At 47.5% G+C, this 18520-nt stretch overlaps 6 protein-coding genes across 6 annotated transcripts; 4 read left to right on the forward strand and 2 right to left on the reverse strand.

Annotated features, from left to right (window-relative positions):
- The first annotated feature begins 598 nt into the window (after positions 1 to 598).
- On the forward strand, positions 599 to 864 carry F4807DRAFT_319572 (uncharacterized protein). The gene has a single exon (XM_047995141.1). The coding sequence runs from the start codon at positions 646 to 648 to the stop codon at positions 817 to 819; it is 174 nt and encodes a 57-aa protein (XP_047849350.1). The 5' UTR covers positions 599 to 645; the 3' UTR covers positions 820 to 864.
- On the forward strand, positions 825 to 2111 carry F4807DRAFT_319515 (methyltransferase LaeA). Its single transcript, XM_047995140.1, has 5 exons — positions 825 to 1029; positions 1097 to 1156; positions 1209 to 1352; positions 1427 to 1849; positions 1901 to 2111. The coding sequence occupies exons 1-5, from the start codon at positions 875 to 877 to the stop codon at positions 1947 to 1949; spliced, it is 831 nt and encodes a 276-aa protein (XP_047849351.1). The 5' UTR covers positions 825 to 874; the 3' UTR covers positions 1950 to 2111.
- A 4091-nt stretch (positions 2112 to 6202) lies between these two features.
- On the reverse strand, positions 6203 to 8786 carry F4807DRAFT_454419 (GroES-like protein; the record flags this gene model as incomplete). Its single annotated transcript, XM_048000575.1, has 5 exons — positions 6203 to 6461; positions 6525 to 6609; positions 6717 to 7008; positions 7642 to 8548; positions 8611 to 8786. The coding sequence occupies 5 exons, from the start codon at positions 8784 to 8786 to the stop codon at positions 6203 to 6205; spliced, it is 1719 nt and encodes a 572-aa protein (XP_047849352.1).
- A 1332-nt stretch (positions 8787 to 10118) lies between these two features.
- F4807DRAFT_445888 (uncharacterized protein) lies at positions 10119 to 12286 on the forward strand. The gene is made up of 3 exons (XM_047999766.1): positions 10119 to 10524; positions 10596 to 11783; positions 11957 to 12286. Exons 1-3 carry the CDS (start codon positions 10288 to 10290, stop codon positions 12020 to 12022), a joined length of 1491 nt encoding a protein of 496 aa, XP_047849353.1. The 5' UTR covers positions 10119 to 10287; the 3' UTR covers positions 12023 to 12286.
- A 397-nt stretch (positions 12287 to 12683) lies between these two features.
- Positions 12684 to 13542, forward strand: F4807DRAFT_471777 (Skp1 family, dimerization domain-containing protein; the record flags this gene model as incomplete). The annotated part of the gene is made up of 1 exon (XM_048002958.1): positions 12684 to 13542. One exon carries the CDS (start codon positions 12684 to 12686, stop codon positions 13473 to 13475), a length of 792 nt encoding a protein of 263 aa, XP_047849354.1. The 3' UTR covers positions 13476 to 13542.
- A 243-nt stretch (positions 13543 to 13785) lies between these two features.
- Positions 13786 to 16109, reverse strand: F4807DRAFT_445891 (uncharacterized protein; the record flags this gene model as incomplete). Its single annotated transcript, XM_047999767.1, has 1 exon — positions 13786 to 16109. A coding segment is annotated over exon 1 (1973 nt), but the record flags the coding sequence as incomplete, so codon positions are not given.
- Between the last annotated feature and the right edge of the window lie 2411 nt (positions 16110 to 18520).

Raw genomic sequence — 18520 nt, forward strand, 5'->3', positions numbered from 1 at the left:
TATACTGGATGGTACTTAAGCTAGGGTTGGCACTAAAATAATTTTATGTTGTACCTCGTTCGATTGAAACTCACAAGCCCCCACTACCCGCTCGTCGTCACATATCATCTTCTAGTCCGCGATTTCTTCAACACGCGTACCTTTGTTCTAAGTTTGGTCCCTCGTTGACTTTTTTGTCTTTTAACCTTTTTGGATTCTTTTCTCTTTGAATATTATTCCCCTATTACTTTTTGCTTGTGCATTTACCCCTTCGTCATTCTTTTCTCTTCCCTCCCCCCTTTAAAACCTTTGCGCTTTCAACATCCTGGTCTAGAGCCAGGAGTAGCTGGTCCAACCGCCCCAAAGCTATCTACGCCTATACAATCTACAAGGTCACAACTTAGCGCATCGCCGACTCGACGTTGTCACCCTTTTCGCAACATTTAGCATCGTTCCCATCTAACCTCACAACACCTTCACCACGGATTCCCTAGGGTTGCGCCCTGTCGCGCGCGTGCTCCCGCCCCGATTGGGCCACACCGTTTCCGCCATGGCTTACAATGGCAACGGTTCGATGTACGGTCCAATTTCAGGCTCAGGTTCTGGCCAGAACGGGTACGTCAAAAGGTCTCCGAGCTTCCAAGCTTCTGCCTAAAGCTTTCGGCTATGCTAACAAATGCCTTTATTTCTATTAGTGCACCGATACCGCCTAACTCCCTCGCGCCACGAGTCGAAAATAGAGTAAAACCAGAGGAATGGTGGTATACGGAAAATGGCCGATCTTATGATACGTTTCGAAGGGGCAAATACATGTTCCCCATGGATGAGGTATGGAACTAGTTAGGCCGAATCTTGTCCAAACCGAACTCCGACTAAAACTGGCGTTTAGGGAGAAATGGATAGAATGGATATATTTCACAAGTTCTTTCTAGTGGCGCGACGGGAAGACAACGCTAGCTACGGAGGCCTTTGTCAGCGACCACTACCTCACCAACCCCGAATTCTCGACCTTGGATGCGGAACTGGTATTTGGGTGATCGATATGGCTGAGTGAGTCGCTCATACGGCATCAAGTTAGCGCATAGACCGTTGGCTAACCTAACCTATCTTTTCGTAGTCGCCATCAAGGACGAGCTAATATCCTTGGCTGGGACCTTTCCTTGATACAACCTCTTAGGTGCGCTAATCCCTATCGTGGCCCCCTATTTATACTAATTACCTAAGTACAGGATTCCGCCTGGCGTCGAGTTCCAACGGTGCGATATCGAGGAACCTTGGTCCGGTGTTGAAGAGTCTTCTTTCGATCTTATCCACATGAAAATGCTTGCTGGCTCTATAGAAAATTGGGTATCTTTGTACAGCCAGGCACTGAGGTACGGACCATGACCTCTATTTGGTCACGAGCCCACGTGATCGCTGACCGCTGACCGCTGACCGTGACTGGTAGATATCTCAAGCCCGAGACGGGAGTGCTTGAACATGTAGAGATCGATTTCACGCCCAAGTGCGAGGACGGAGAATTGCCCGAAGATTCTCACCTCAAAATTTGGGCACATGAACTAACCGTAGCGATGGAGAGAGCTGGACGGCCTATAACGGTGAACCCTCATACTGTTGGGTTGTTGGAACGTCTTGGCTACGTTGACGTTAAGCAAGTTAGCAAGCGGGTTCCGTTCAATTCTTGGCCCCCAGATGAGCATGAACGGGAGATGGGCAAATGGTTTAACCTCGGTATTACACAAGGACTACACGCCCTATCAATAGCTCCTTTAACCAGAATGAACGGCTACGATCCGGAACAAGTTTCGAATCTAGTAGGTAAAGTGCGGAAGGAAATGTGCTCCCGTGGAATGAGATCTTACTGCACCATGTAAGTCTTCCTGCCGCTACCCGTGTTGACAAAAACTCATACAGGGAGCAGGTACATTTGGACAGCACGAAGGCCATCTATCCCCGGCCAACGAGCGTGAGCAATTCTTCGGTCCCCTGCAACGCAACCATTGGACCGGTATCTACCTACACGCCACCAGAACCAAGCTCCCGTTATATGATCTCCGAGGCTACAGCCCACCTTGGACGTCTATGGCGCTTGCAGAAAAGACCTATCACTTCCTCTATGCAGGCTCTCCCGCCTTTTTCAAGTGGATCAAGAAGCTACTAACGAGCTCGCTCTGATGTACAATTAAGTACATGCGGCTTTAGGGACGTTACCCGAGCTTCTTACAGCCCCCAAATCTCAAACGACAACTTCCGCAAGGTTGAAATGCACCATTGACCAACTATCTTGATTCTCATGTATGAAATCAGGCTTGTATTAAATGGTACATTGTCCCTGCAGGTCGCCCATATTGTACGATCTGCCTCGTTGGTCGTTTCCTCAACATTCCAAGGCCGTTCTCTTTTGACCACCACTGCCTATTCGACATACTCCTGCATCAGGAGCGAGTTCTGGGTGCCATTCTCAGGGGGCTGAGCACACCTTTTTTTTTCTCCGGCATTGGCTAGCTAGGCTGATCTGGAGGTAATACGTCTGCGCGCGCACGTCGCAGATTAGTGTGGGACGTAATTGGATGTACACTACTTTTTTTTTCACGATGCATTTCGCCTATTCCCGACAACGAATGGCATAGACTAACCTACACTTGGGCCTTCTCAACGTTGTTGAGTCAATGCCTTTCATCTCGACTTGCAGCGATTCCGATTTCCGATCATGATCATGTTATGCGCCGCCCGGGAAATGATTTCTATCAAGGTGTATTGGTCGGTCGTTTTCTGTTTGGCGCAGGAGAAGTTGAACCTTGAGATGGGGAGATGTATTCATTGGCGGTACTGGCTTGGCACCAAGCATAAAGGGTGCATTGGGCAGTGAACAGTTGCACTGCTTTCCTCCGCCTTAGACGAAACGGCGCTCCGGGTTATGGATTGCATTACTTTCCCTTGATTGTGTGCATTATACATTTCGGCGGGTGTTATTTCGGTGTCGTGTTGTCTGGCTTTGGCTTTGGGTGTGCGGTTTTGGAAAAAGTTGACCCGCAGGGCGGCCTCCCTGACGGCCTGGTCTCGAGGCCTGTGTTATTTGTTGTCTGTTGTCGCAACCCCGTTGCAGTAAATACATTTTACTTCTATTGTAAATAACAGCATTACTACTTTTATCGATACTCCGACCGTCACTGAGCTGGCCTCAGACGTCTCGTGCATTAGTACATATTGTGTGCTCGGGCGTTGGCTAGTTGGCCACATCAAATTGGTGAGCAGCGAGCCTCGTCCAACCAACGTGTTTGTCTTAGAGCTTTATTGCGTTTGTTATAGCTAACAATTCCATATTAGGTACATGTTTCAATAAATATAAGTCGATTAATTGGTAATTGAGGCCAACATCGTATACCTCAGTCCAACCACCGAGTACATCAACCTACCTAGGTGGGAAGATAGGTTACTAATTATTAAAAAGATATACCCGATTTATATATCTAACGAATATGTACGGGACTTATTTTGGAGTATGGTCATTCTATCAGTGTTCCTGCAATTTTACTCTAGAAATGTTCTTCAGCTTCTAATGCAACTCAACGCGCCTAATCTTCAACGTTACCTTCTCCAACCAGAGCTAGGCTCGTCGCTTTAAAACCAGTCGCCCGGGTATATATATATGCGCCACGCTTTATTACACGTCCATGCACATGCGAATGACGCACGTCTGAGCGGCCCGGCTATTCTTCGACGACAACTTTCTCGAGGTACCCGAAAGTCGTCGACGGGAGGACCGATCCGATCCGCTCTGACTTGTCTCGTCCCTTCCAAGGATTCCTTTGGTGGGTTCCCCTGGCTGGCTGGCTTTTTCTTATATAAAGGGGGGAGATAGGGCCATTTTATGGCGCCCGTTCCTCTCGATCATAATTTACCAGCCCCTTAGCGACTAGCTCGTGGTGACAGTGATGGCGCTCTCGAGCGGACGGGTAGAGACGACTGCTACCCAATCTACGTAGGAATCACGCACGCTACGTCGAGCGGCGGGCGAATCGCTTCTCCCTATCGTTCGACCGGCCCGATGTGTCTAGCTCTTCGTGCTATCCGATAATAATTCTTGACAGTGGAGTCTCGGGAGGCTTTGCGGATACGTAACTGGCTGGTGGTATGGGCAGTAAGCCAGTTATTACCTACATCTGCTATATGTAGCGGCCGCCATGAAGACCGTCCATGCTTTGTGCTACGACCGCTTCGCGCTGCTACCTGAACTCGTGCATAGATATGTATTATATGCAGTAGCGTATTAAATGCTTCCTACTTCCTTACTGCTACCACGTTCCATTCCTAAAGGAGGTCAGCAGATCTTCCCTCTCATGCAGTTGGTTCCTTCTATATCACCGCACATCACATGAAATCATATAATTGCTTTCCTGCCCCCAAACCTCCGTTTTCCTAACTAGAAACGTGTCGCGTTGGCCCTTATGCAGTTGGTGCCGGGTCGCATTCGATGATGCCGCCTCTCACGATGTTTAGGCGTGTGGAACGAAGTAGGGCGAGCGAACGGGGTAAAAGGAGGCGGGACGGCCGCCGGCTCCAACCCCCTTTCCTTTTTGACTCTTCTCGAGCCGGCAATACTTGTTACGATTCCCAACGCGATACCTACGTGTCAACTCGACAATCACAAGGAGGCTCTAGGCGCTATCGTTGTCCATGACGTTGTTACACGATAATCGAACTCCCGGCAGAGCGGCGACGAAGAGGCTACCATCGACCACCACCCTTTTCTCCTGTTAGGTATTACACGATGGGTGCTCGGCAATATCGTATTTCGACTAACAACACCGAAAATGGCCTCCGGGACCTCCCCGATTCGAATTCGATTAATCTAAGAACGAGTGAGTAACAGTGCCGCCCGATTTTCCGTACGCCCAACTTCCTGGCCGGCTAGATCCTACTAACGAGTAAGCGGCATATATATCACATCAGAACTATAATATACTCGCATACGCTACACGCATATGACGCAAAGTATATGTATATGTATGTATCGAAATCTGCCGAGCCCAATATCCATCGTAAAATGCCACGAGCGGCCGCGGCCAGCAGTTATAGCTAGGTAGTATAGCTATAACCCGGGGAAGCCCAGTCTCCCTCGCCCGCGGATATCACTCCGCCGTCACAAGAGGAGCCCGCCGGAGGGAAATCTGAGGCTCGATCTACATAATGACACCTCCCTACGGCACCTCCCGCCCCTCCTCTCCTCCCACTCCAATAGCCTGCTGTGCCCCTTAGCCACTTCCCGTAAACAGTCACCTGAGCTGCTTGGGGCCAGACCGTCCGACCAACCAAAACCGGGTCCCTTCCCACCACCCTGTTGGTTCGAGTAGGATATCTCGCTCGCACAACGCATAACGCACGTCAAAAAGCGAACGCACGCCACTTGTTCCCGATACGATACATGGAAACTCGATCGGGTCATATCTTGCGCCTGCACTTGTGCCGACCTAGGTAGGTAGGCGGTAGCTCATGCGTGACATGACGTTGCGGCAAAAAAAAGGACAAAAGTGCAAATAAATAAAAGCGTAGAACCAACACCCTTCCAGACGTCATGTCATAACAAACAACGCCATCCCTCTGCCTCCCCCGAGGCAATTTCGACGAAGAAAATGTCACCGAGATAAGCAAAAGGAAAGAAACCAACACGCACAACACAACAGCAAAGTGATGATGGTGGGCAATTACTTTATTCGTCGACTGCTGCTGAAACCCCTCTCGATGCAAGTTCGTAGTTATAGTACACAGGATGACACATGGACAAAGGGAAAAGGAATGATGGTCGACGGCATTGGAGTACTCAAAAAGGGGCTTGCGAGGGTTGGGCATACCCTTTTCGAGGGGGGTGAATAATACACGGTGAGGAAAACACACACTCCGGCGATCTCCCCTTCACATTTTTCCACGCTTGCCGCCGCCGATCAATAATAGAGACAGCCAAGAAATACCCCCATCTCCCCTCTAGCGGGATATTGGCACGTCATCATCGGGTCGTCTAGGTTTAAGAGAGTTCCGAACTTCGGAACCTTTTCGTCCCATCGTATTACCCACTATGCTTTACCCTCGAATGCAAGAACACGTTGAATCAATTCCGCCTGTCTATAACGTTCCCCCGTTCATGCGTAATACAAGAGGTATCTTTTAAAATTTTCCTTCCCTCGAGAGCTGCCGTGGCTGCCGTAGTTGCTGTTACTAGCTACCCTTAGTGGTGGGCGGCGTGAGTGTCACCGTGGTACCCGACAAGCTTGAAGCGGCCGATCATCTCGCCGACAGTAAAGAATCCGAGGCATTCGGCGAACAGCACACCACCGACCGCGAGCTGGGTTTTGCTGATGTTTCTCGCTTGCTGCATGAGGGCTGCGGGCGACTGTGCGAACTTGTTGGCCGTCTCGAGTAGGGCGCTCGGGTTTTGCACGGACTTCAACACGTTCTGCCAGTAGCTCTGGACCGTAACGAGAGATCTGCGCATATCCTATTAGAACCATATCCTGTATTTCGTAGATATGTCGTTGGTCGTAACTCACGGCGGTGACATCTTCTGGCCTTGGAAGATGATCTTGGCGAGCTCTGATACGACCTTCGAGTAGTAGACGACTGTGGGGGTTTGCTCTGCAAAATCAAAAATATCAACCGTTGCCCTAACATAAAAGCCCATGTACCTCGCCTAGGTAATCCAATCCATGATGTAATCGGATCGAATATGTGTATTCACGTACTCTCGACGAGGGTAACCAATTTTCCCGTACGTCCACCAACGCTACCCAACGACTTTGACAGTCCCTTGGTCGCGGCTGCGATAGCCGGTCCAGCCGATGAAGCGACCCTCGAAAGACCCTGCTGTGCCTTTGACGCGTACTCGGAAGCGAGCTTAGAAGCTTTTGCCGCCGACTCCTTTGCTGTCTCGGTCGCCTTCTGTGTCGAGGTCGATTCGAACCTTCGGGCCGCCATGCGACTCCAAGCTCCCGATTGCCGAAGCATTGGACGTGCGAGACCGGACGACATTGTGACCTGGGGGTATTTGGCGGAGGAGGGAAGGAAAATAAAAAAAGAAGCAGAAAAAAATACAGCGGGAACGTCGATTGACGGGAGAAAAATGAACGGAGGAGAGGGAGAAAAAAGTCGCGAGGGTCGTCGTCGAATTTGAAGGTGCGCTATCAACTATTTTCTTCTCACGGCTAAGGAAAAAACACTCAAAAGTTATCGGCTGTTCAAAAATGTCGACGGCGGAAAAACCCGATCCGAGCTTGGACCTCAAGGTTCAACCCTGACTGCCCTGAAAACTAACTTTGGAACGATTGACCAATCGGAGCCCAGATAAATGTGTGCATCCCCACAATAATTATAAAGGTTAACGGTTCCTGAGTTACCTATTAACATTCTATTCCAATGCTTCCAGTTCACTTTCATCATTTTCATCATTTTTATGTACCTTGCACCCTTCATTGACTTGGAGTTGAACGGCCTTTGTTATGCTTTGGTTTCTATTACTAGACTCAGAGAATATGCTCCAAGAGCACTATATACCTACTCTAAACCCGTCTTGCCTTTAATGCTAATATATCCTTAGCCTCATTATGGCCTTCTTTGTTAATTACAATTCAACATGTGTTTCTTGATTTAGTCTTCGCCCTTAATCTGAACTTTAATGGCTCCAGTCTTAGGATCCGCTGCCGTGTTGAAGGCTTCGAGGGCATCTTCAAGCTTGAATCGATGAGTGACAAGCTTCGTAAGGTCTACCACGCCATTCTCGACTAATCGAATAGCTCGAGGCCATGTGTTGCTGTATCGGTATTGGAATTGTACGTCAATTTCTCGCGTACTGGCTCGCATGAATGGGAAGTTGATCTCGTTCTTTCCAACGCCGATCACGAATACCTTGCCTCCGAACTTGAGAGCCCAGACAGCAGCCGCCACGCTGCTCTCAACCCCGGTACACTCCAAAGCAATCGCTGGTTCGATGCCGCCGAAGGATTCCACTATCTTCTTCGCTGACTCTTCAGCGCTCAGCCGCTCTACCTTGTGTGTTATGACTGACGGGACGAGCTCCTTGGCGAATTTGAGTCTTCCTTCGTCGATGTCGGTAACTACCAAGGGACAAGCACCGGCGGCCTTGCAGCAAAGTAATGTGATCAATCCAATCGGCCCAGCACCACAGACAAGTACCGGATCACCAAGCTTGACCCCGCATCTTTGAATGCCCGCCAGAGCAACACTCAGGGGCTCTAATAGAGCTCCGTTCTCGTATGACATGTCTCCAATCTTGTGGCACCAGATAGCCAGATGATTCACGTATCTCCTCAACAGACCTGGGACGGGTGGGGTTGATAGGAACTCGACCTTCTCGCAGCCATTGTATCGACCAGTCAGGCAGGGCTCGCATGCGTTGCAGATGATGTTTGGCTCTATCGCGACTCGGTCTCCAACCTTCAGGTGTGTCACGGACGGGTGTACGGCGATGACTTGCCCTGCCGACTCATGTCCTAAGATGTGATCTCCCTCTACGATCATAGGTCCGATGCAGCCTGCATGCCAGAAGTGAACGTCAGAGCTACATGGAAAGTTAGCGAGTTGGTCTCCCCATTTATTAAAGGCCTATCAGAGGTTACTCACCCACATATTCCGGTGCTCTTGATAGCAACAGTGACTTCGCCGGGTTTCAGGCTTTCTCCCTTCTGTACGTCCTCTACCGTCGGTCCGGTTTCTTCAATCCATAGCTTGTGAGCGGGGTTCGTGAAGACTCCGATGTTCGCCTTTGTAGGCTTTACGATCGTTTCGGTAGAGCTCATTCTGATAGTAAATAGATGAAATTATAGGAAAAGGGATATGAATGAAGGTCCTCTTCCAGCTACGAAGTTCGAGGAGAGTTTTAAGCTCCTAGAATGGGGGGGCAACCTTAAAAGAGGGGGGCTACTAATTGTTTTTATTTCCTGGCAGCTTCGCCTTTGTTTCCCCCCATATTTTTTTATCGAATCCCATACTTTTTTTCCACCAAGCGTGGCTTACCGAAGACGATGTCGGACGGCGACCTTCATCCGGAGAACGGAGACCCCTTGTTCAACCAAGTCGCTACACCAAAAGTAGATCGTGATCTAATACGGCCACCGACCTGTAGCTCTGTCTAGATCGGGATAATTTCTAAATCAGGGTTACCCATAGGGACCTCAGCCGTGCAACGGAAAAGCAAAAAGAAAGCTATTGTCTGGGTTGAGGGGATGTGGGGTGTGTAGAATTGGAGATGACAATACAATAACGTGACGTTCGGTCGGTATACGTCCGACTAAAACGGGGTTGTGTGGAAATGAAGACGGAGGTTTCTATCGTCGGTGTTGTTTACCGCACCAATTATTCGCGTCGCACAGCACATCGTCAACTCTTGTCCCCGCATAAGCTTCTATCACGCGGTCGAAAGTCTTACAGTAGCGCGCCTCACAGCGGGTAAGCTAAACACCCCTTCTAGCGCCCCTTTCTTGTAGTGTGCCACGCAATTATTTGCCCGGCGGGAGGCTATCGCAATTCTAGGGGTCCTAGGTAGTATGCCGAGTTTGCTCATAGCTACACAACTTTATAACTAGTAGGGGAGCTTATCTCTACATGAGGAGTGCTAAGACCCCTTAACGGCGTGCCTGGGCATTTATAACCCCACGAATGGGAGTTTCCCCTTGGGGCGCACAAAGTTCTAGAATTCAGCGAGGTTTAGCGATATATCTAGCATCCATGGTGCCCGGATCTACGGTCACTGCATACGCCTAATTAATCCCAGTGCCCTTCCCGGTTTCTAGAGCGCACAACAGGGAAATTTTCACGTGCAATGCCCAAGACGAGTACGAAAACGATTCATTGATTCTTCTGGGTAAGTAAGTGCTAGAGGGAAAAGTATAAAATTTCCGGACTCGAAGTTCTATAGAAGAGCAGCAAGCCACCAGCAATTGCTTTTTAGCGAGTACGATACTGAAGACCGACCAGGGTCTCAGGGTTTATGGGTATCCACTCTATAGGTCTGTCGGCTTTACTTGGAATTCCGCGCTTCTGCTGTCAGATGACTAAGTCTAACTTACTAAGCAATTATAATTCAAAACTCCACATTGACTGAGGGGAATCCAGTTTCTAACTTGTTTCCCATCACAACTAAAACCGATACGATATTGAAAAATATATATTATATCAACCAGTTTGAATTTAAACATATATAAATATATTTATATCATATATTCTGAATTAGAAGATCTACCGACATATTTTTAAAAACCGACTATCCTAGCAATTTAATCACTTTAACCTATTTTTAAAATGAGTGGAAGTGGATCGAACGATGGCACCAACTATTTAGCCCGCCTCGAGAGTTTCCATCAACTCGACAAGGAGAGAGAGGATATGTTAAAAGAATTAATCAATAATTATCAGGACCTTGAACAGCGCTTCCAATCCAAATGCAGAGAACATGAAAACGAGGCGCAGACACGCAGTCTTTACCAGCAACAAGCTAATGATGCAATTAAAAGACTTACTGATATACAACATAGAACGGTAACTTTTCCAATATTTTCTAATGTAGATTCCAAGATATCACGTGACCAACCAATGCTCACGTTGGATAGGAAGTTAATTCATTTGTTTTTGCAATCATCGACGGCGATGGTGCCTGTTTTCGCGAAGACTGGATTATAAAAGGAGCTGAAGGCGGCGCCATAGCTGCCCAACAGTTACGCCTCGATATTAAACAACATCTTAAAGATATTTATCCCAATGTTAATGTGGACCTTTGGAATATCATTGTCCAGATTACCCTCAATCTTGAGGGTCTTTCTAGGAAGCTTGAAAAGATTGGGTTCGTAAGGACTTTAAATGACCTCCCCGCTTTCACTCGCGGCTTCAGCCGCGCCCAAGGACTATTTTCAATTATCGATGTTGGCTGGGGAAAGGAGCAGGCCGATTTTAAAGTCCGGGAGACGTTACGCCTCATGGTCCATAACTTACAATGCAAGCATATTATCTTCGGACCTTGCCACGACAGAGGCTACATAGTGGAACTGAGACCCTATCAGCTCGAGACCTCAATCTCTACTAAACTTTCACTGCTCGAAACTACCCCTGCACCGCGCGACTTCCAGGAGCTTCGGCTTCGCAGAGTTAGATTCGGCGATGTGTTTCGGTCTGAACCCCTTCCAGATGGACCGCCGTCTACGCCTCCTGTTATGTTGTCGCCAACAAGACCAAAAACGCCAATGAACCCTTCCGGCATTACCTCTGGCATTTCTTCTAGCATGGCTTCTGGCATTACTTCCAGCATTGCCTCTAACACTACTCCTATAACTCTATCCAGAATCCCCTCTACTTGGGACACTCCGCCTCCGACTATTAAAGAATCTAGGAAATTTACAAGTACCCAAGATAATTCAGCAAGATCAACCACACCTCCACCAAAATACTGCGTAATCAATTTCTCGGGTCAGCGTATCGACGAAGAGATCCCGTTCTGTGACTCTGACGCCGAGTACCGCCTTCAAATGCGTACCGCAAGAGAAGAGATGATCATGAAGAAAAGGGGGCCTTGCAACCGATGGCATTTAAACGCTACATGCGATATAACCCAATGCCCTTACTACCACGGGGAGCGTCTAAGCCTCGGCGAGCAGATCGTGCTGAGGAGAAAGGCCAGGAGCAAGCTATGTGCAAGGGGGGGTGCTTGTCGGGATGTCGACTGCTTTTGGGGCCATCATTGTAGGTATGGTGGGAAGTGTGTTCGTAGAGATTGTATCTTCAACGGTACCCATGAGGTGGACACTGTAAGTCACCTTCATCTTGTCTCTCCATTTGCATTGCCCCTGAATACAAGACTGGTATGTCCTGTATGTCTAAGAACCAAGCTGGTCCGGGTAACCACTAAAAAAATACTGGTTACTCTTCGTCTCCTTTGTGCTTATATTTTACCTTGTTTATTCTTTTAACCCAGCACTAGACACCAGCCGAGAGAGTTTACGAAGATGGCTCGCACGAAAGGCTATCTAAGAGGCCATCATACTAAACAGGATAACTCATGGTCGCTTTGCCGTGTCTTTGAAACTGCCGTCATGGTTATTGTTGCTGGGGGTCGTTGATTTTTAATTCCTAAAGATTGAAACAGATTTTGATGACACTTACGGTTCTAAGAGCTCGGATGTGGTCATTTATCCTAGTTGGAACGGGAGATTTTACGTAATGTTACAATTGATAGACTACCTATTCAACATAGTAGTCATATTTACTTAGCCAGAAGCTTTTTTATTCAATATCATTACTATATATTCCACGGGAGTTGCATATTACACATGATGCTTTGTTTAATGTAACAACAAGACCTGTAACGAACCCCGAGTCCTTTTTTGATAGATTCATCTGAAATCACAAAGCTTAGGTCACTAGTCTTGGCCAAGAACAATGCTCTTGTAATAACTCTTATTACAATGGAAACTACATTAAGTGAAGGAAATTGTTTGTTATAAGGACATTGTTCAGAAATCATATCCCTTTTCTTCTTACGATGACTGTAAAATATTTGAATACATAAGACTTTATGTCTTCTCGAATTTATTGCTTTTGATACACACACCACATTTTTTCATAACCAAGGATAACTTACTAAGTTCTACTTGATGTTAAACTGGTTGTTAGAAAAAGTTAACTCTTACACATCGTATTCTTCCAAAATGGGTATCTTAAACGTTCTCACGCTCGCCGCCCATGACGGCACTCAGGTCATCATCACCCACGAGGCTGCCAAGCAGTCCGCGATTCTCAAGGACATGATGGAGGATCTCCCCGAGGAGGAGACCAACGTCCCCGTCCCCATCGCCGCGGCCTCCGGTGAAAGCCTAAAGATGATCGTCGAGTGGTGCGAACACCGTGTTCTCGAGGAGAAGGAAGAGCAGGAGGTGAAAGAGCGAGAGATGCGAGAGAAGGAAGAACAGGAGCTAGCGCTGAAGAAGAAACAAGAAGAGGACGAGAAGCAGGCCGCATCCAAGGCCGCAAGCTCCGACAGCGAAGATAGCGACGACAGCGATGAGGACAGCTACGATGCCGAGACAGATTCTTATTTAGACACCGATTCCGAGTTCGATTGGGGCTTTGACTCAGAAGCATCATTCGAGCCCACGCCCAACGTCGCACCCCCGCTGATCCAAGTCTCCCCCCCTCCCTTCGAAGTCCCCGCCTACGAGGCCGCGCTGCTGGCGCCGCTCAGCCAGGCGCAGCTCTTCGAGCTCCTGACCGCCGCCAACTTCCTCGACATCCCGCTGCTGCTGAAGTGCGCGGCCAAGATCGTCGCCGAGAAGATCAGGGGCATGACGACGGAGCAGATGCGCGAGTATTTTGGGATCGAGAATGACTTTACCGCCGAGGAGGAGGCGCAGATTCGTAGGGAGCATGGCTGGGCTTTTTTGGGTGAGGGTGATGATTATTACGTGAGCCCGCGTACGTTTTCGTACCCTGAGGAAGAGTAAGATACCTATTGATGCTGCTGCTGCTGGATGCGGTAGGTAGGTAGGTAGTTTACGTCTGCGTACCCAGAGATTTATTCAGCGTTTGTTGTAGGTAGGTAATTAATTGCCTAGCTAGAATACGATATATCGATTAGCGAGTCTAAGACTTGTTATGAAGTTTTATGGATGGTGATTTGAATTGAAAGCAAAGCAAAGGTACCTATTGAAATTGCTATGTGATTGCTGTTTGTGAAGTCCATTACCGTCGACCGCGGCATGGCAGCTATTGTGTCACGTATTTTAAGATACTACCTTGGGCCACAAGAGCAGGTCGAACACGACATCAAAGGTATATTGTTAGGTTTGCTAGATACGAGATAGAATCAACTCAGGACTCACCGCGCCTTACGCCCCTAGGGAAATCTCGCGATAGCCTCATTGGCTGGTACGCTTCAGGTATTAGGATAACTGTCCCATACAACCACAACTACCCGTTCTCTCTTAGTTATCTTGATCTACGGACCGCAATTCTCCTTTTGCTATTTTCTGTACCTCTTCAAATCTGTTCAACATCAAGGTCTTAGTTTCTTCCAAATGGGTTATCACGCGCCCCCATCTCCTTCTATCTTCGACAATGGAACTAAGCAACTCAACGATACTCCCGTATCCTCGTTGCTTGCTTTGTTCTAATAGGTTCTGAATATAGGCGTCGGGCGCGTCTGTAACAACCCTTTCTTTGAGCAACAGCTCAACGATGCGTACATGGCCCCGGTCGAATACCTCATTGAGTAATAGCGTAGAAATATTCTTGATAACTATGCCGGATTTGACGAGTCTATTGGCAATGGCTTCATGACCTATTTTGCACGCAGCAATAAAAGTGGGTTCGAGTTTATCGTCGTTGGGTTGTAGTTCTTTTAATAATTTATCAAGCAGAACGTTGCAAAGGCTCGAGTCAGCCGTATTCATTGCTTGATGTAGCTCTTTGATACATGCGTTGTCGTCCATACCTTCAATGAAGCATTTCACAATTTCCACGTGATGGTATTGGCAGGCGATGCGAAAGAGGACGGACTTGTTGGCATCAGAACCTGTAAGCTTTTCTTCAACAATATCAAGGAGGCCAAGCCGGACTGAAAGATACAGAGCACCATCGTTGCTCGAAGGAACTGTGAAGTCCAGTGGGCAAAGCAGTGAGAGGTACGCTCCAGTATTGAGGAGCGAATCGACAAGGAGCTTGAGTTCCTTATCACCATCATTGACTGGGTCCCTGTAGTGAACATGCCAGTTCTCGACTACATATTCGAAGAATTCGAAGTTGATATCGTCCACGGGAGTTGTGCCTTTCTTGCTCTTATACTCGAGGCATCGACGCAGATACTTCAAGCAAAGTCCTGTCAAGGCTATGTGGTCCGATTTTGAGCCCTGTTTTTCTGGATAAACCCGTTTTTCAAGAATAGGTCTAGTGTACGGATGAGAGATACGGATCTCTCCATCTTCAACATCAATGAGTGGTCCCAGTTGCCGCTTCAGGTCTCCTGCAATATCTTGGGGAATCAAATCTTCATCGACTATCGGCTGCTGTGACGATGCACATGATTTTTCAAGAGCAATGGCAACAGCTAATTCCAACGATCTGAGGGGCCGGCGGGCAAACAACAACCAACGAATTGTGGGTTTCATCCAAGACGAACATTTTTGTACTATAGCTGATATTGTATCTTCCAAATCGCTCTTTGATATATTATCCAGATCATTTCTGATGCAGCTCGGAGTTGATGGGGAATCGGTAAGGCGCATGTGATGGGCAATAAGGGTTGGACGTAGGAACTGGTACGGCTGTAAGAGACGTTCCGAGAGTTTGCCCTTAAAGTCTTCCAAGTTAATAGGGCTTTTTGAGAGGATCTCGTTGGTTCGACGGTCAACAAATTCCTTCCAACTACTTTCGAATTGGCGTTGGTTTTTGATAGAGACACTAGGTATTTTTTCCTGTGTGGCGGCTGACGGCTCGATGTCTGTTGTGCATAGTAACCGGAATCCCGTTTTACGGGCATCTTTTAGTTTGGATAGGTTCCCCCAAACTGCTTCCAAGTCACTTGCATCGCTTTCCTGTACGGAATCGACGATGAGTGTAATATTCTCACTTTTCGACTTCTGGACAATCGAACGGAGCAATGCCCACATGTTGCGTTCCTCCAATCCTGAATCGTTCGCCTGCGGCGACTGAATAGTGCTTGAGAATGACTTGGGATCTACCGCAAGTATTTGATGGATTATCTTGCTTAGCATTGACATGATCGACCGTCGACGACGATCTAGGACATCGAAAGAAAAGTACACAACGATATCGGATGACTGACGACTTTGGAGGAGGGATTTGTAGAGGTGATAGGACAGGACGCTTTTGCCAATTCCACGATCCCCATGAAGAACAGTGGCCGAGGTACTTTTGCCGTCAAAAGTTGGAATCATGTCCATGATCCAATCCAGACCATCGTGCTGGGGGTGCCGGATGAAAGGACTCAGACGAGATAGATTCTTTATGTACTGGCGGCATTCAGGTGATACTGTAGGTACCGTGGTTCAGTTCATTTACCAACATATGATTGGTTCTTGGGTTTTTTTTGCTTACCATCCACTGCTTTAGTCAAGGCATCAACGATGTTGACCACATCCTTATCGTTGACGCCAGTAAATCGCACTAGGTTTTCTAAGCAGATTTCACGCCCTATTCGAACCTCGTGCGATAAATCAAGTGTGGCACATCCTTGCTTGATCGACTTTGCCCATTAGGTCAGTTCCTTGTAATAGGTTGGGTGGATTGATGCACGTACTGGTGCCGGGGCATCACCGTTCTCGGGAAGCTGATAGACGGTGATGACACTCAACCAAAGGGCAACTTGATTGAACTGAAACGATGTATTTCCCAGAAATGCCAGAAATTGGGGCGTAGGAATCCACTGCTTTTGATTTGGACCTCCCCAGACTGACATAATTCCCGCCAACGCTTCGGTCCATGAATTGAGTGCAGGAGCTTGGTGAGGAACCCCGAAAAATATCTTCGGCTTGATTAATTTTCTGGGTTTATTGCTATGAGCTGAAGGGGAAAGGGGATCTAGAGCACTTACACACGCGCATGTCTTCCCAATCAAATCAGCATGGCTGCCTTCAAGGGTAAGCGCCTTTCTCGTTTGTCAGCTCTATCGTGAGGAGTTTACATAGATGACGAACCTTCTTCACTATGATTCCGCCTAGGTCCTCGCACACGAAGACCAACTGATTGCTCTCCTAACCAATTACGTTAGTAGGTAAACCTTGATCATCGGATGTCTTATAATCACATTCCTAACACTTACAGATCGTCTTTCATTGGAAATATGCTTTATTAGATTTTCGGCATTGTGTTTGAACCATTCTGGTGTCAAGTTTTGCAGGATTTCGCCATCGAATTCCGGGTTGAATTGGATGTAACGAAGTTCCGGAAATCGTAGTCTGAGCGCCCCTCCTGATTCCCAGAAGATGAGCCTAGATGATGACTCTGAAACATTCTTACTTCGTAAACCTGGCACGATCACGAACCTAGAAAGACGTTATGTTATGGATTTCTTGTTCAAATTTGCCTAAGCGTTAACAGTGCATACTTACGTGACATTTTCAATGGATGGCTTCACGTCCTCGATGGCCGAAGAAGGTGTTGGAGAAGTCATATTGTGTATAAGCGATCGTATTCACTCATAACTTCATCATCTCGTCTTGAGTTTGATGAGGAGGTGAGCATGGAGGAGGAAGAAGCGAACATAAATATAATTAAGCCAGTTGATCCATCACTATAGTGAGAAGTAATAGGTCTTGTAGATAGGTAGCGTCATTTTATTCCGAGTGTTGCAGGAATAGACGAAGTCTCCAAACATCCCGCCGCCACCAGCTTGAAAAGAAAACTCCGTCAAGCCCTTCGGGGCGTTTTGTGAATGCAAGTAAACATAAGAACCTGCAGCCGACAGAAAGAAGGCCAGTTATATTTTAGCGAGTGACATTCTCGGAGATCTTGGGGTGAAGAGTATGTCTACGAAAAACTCCTATTTGACGAGACGGCTGTCCGTCCTGCAAGCACTTCTTAAAAAAAGGAAACAAATAACGTCAACGATACGTGGTCGTTGTAATCTGGGCTCTGAGAAGAAGGGCTTAAGTAGGTGCCTTGTTATCTAGGTGTGTGTGACGAAGCGAATAGGGGACACGAGAGAAGAACCCGATAATGACCAAGTACACTCAAATATATATGGAAAAGTTGCTCCAGAATGATTATTAGAAGTGTTCGAGTATAGGTAGGTATAATAGGTAAACACTCACTCGACCTTTGATACTGCTGCTAATACTCGGTCAGGAGTTCAGTTGAGGCGACTATTTCGCCATTCTTCGGTGTCATCACTATTAATGCCACATTGTCATAGATACCTAATCGAGGCGTTGGAATCTAACCGACGTTCTTTCGTTTAGCTGCTACATCTCTGAGCCTCTGTGAAATCATACATGCACTCATGTGCGGCATTCTCTGCAGTACTAGCGATTGCAAAGCATCTCTAAGATGAAACGTGTGGAGAGCTGAAATGGAGAAAATGGAAAGGTTAGTCGAGGTGGGAGGTGAGAAAAGAAAACGAGCATGTCGTCGGCGTCGTGGGTGCAGCAGCCACGATTATATATGTGCATGTAATTCTCCAAAAGCTGCTTTACCTATCCCCTATCAATCTATATCTTTTGGATGCAGTCTCCTTCGCTAAGTAATCCTTGCAATAAGCCGAAACGGCTCTAGTAGACTTTTCAATAATCGCAGACCCAGGGTGCCGATAGACATGTATGTAGCCGCGACGTCGTCGGCGTCCGGCACACGGGACACAGGGGGGCAGGGCATTGCACAGACAAAACAATTATTTAGTTTGTTTTTGATTGTTTGGGTCAGCTAAAACAAAACAAGGGATTTTTCTTGTTTATCCATACAAAACAAGAGCCTATTGTTTTGTTTGAGTGGATACTTATTACATGAGGGTCTCGTGCCCCACATATATACTCAT

This window comes from Annulohypoxylon truncatum (genome assembly GCF_022578515.1).
Source record: "Annulohypoxylon truncatum strain CBS 140777 unplaced genomic scaffold F4807scaffold_51, whole genome shotgun sequence".
Taxonomy (NCBI): domain Eukaryota; kingdom Fungi; phylum Ascomycota; class Sordariomycetes; order Xylariales; family Hypoxylaceae; genus Annulohypoxylon; species Annulohypoxylon truncatum.

Excerpts from the sequence above, each read along its gene's own strand:
- F4807DRAFT_319572 (XM_047995141.1), top strand. The coding sequence starts at position 646 with ATGCTAACAAATGCCTTTATTTCTATTAGTGCACCGATACCGCCTAAC.
- F4807DRAFT_319515 (XM_047995140.1), top strand. The coding sequence starts at position 875 with ATGGATAGAATGGATATATTTCACAAGTTCTTTCTAGTGGCGCGACGG. Across the intron at positions 1,030-1,096 it reads TGGGTGATCGATATGGCTGA|TCGCCATCAAGGACGAGCTA; the intron begins GTGAGTCGCTCA and ends ATCTTTTCGTAG. Across the intron at positions 1,157-1,208 it reads TCCTTGATACAACCTCTTAG|GATTCCGCCTGGCGTCGAGT; the intron begins GTGCGCTAATCC and ends ACCTAAGTACAG.
- F4807DRAFT_445888 (XM_047999766.1), top strand. The coding sequence starts at position 10,288 with ATGAGTGGAAGTGGATCGAACGATGGCACCAACTATTTAGCCCGCCTC. Across the intron at positions 10,525-10,595 it reads CTGATATACAACATAGAACG|GAAGTTAATTCATTTGTTTT; the intron begins GTAACTTTTCCA and ends CACGTTGGATAG. Across the intron at positions 11,784-11,956 it reads GTACCCATGAGGTGGACACT|ACACCAGCCGAGAGAGTTTA; the intron begins GTAAGTCACCTT and ends ACCCAGCACTAG.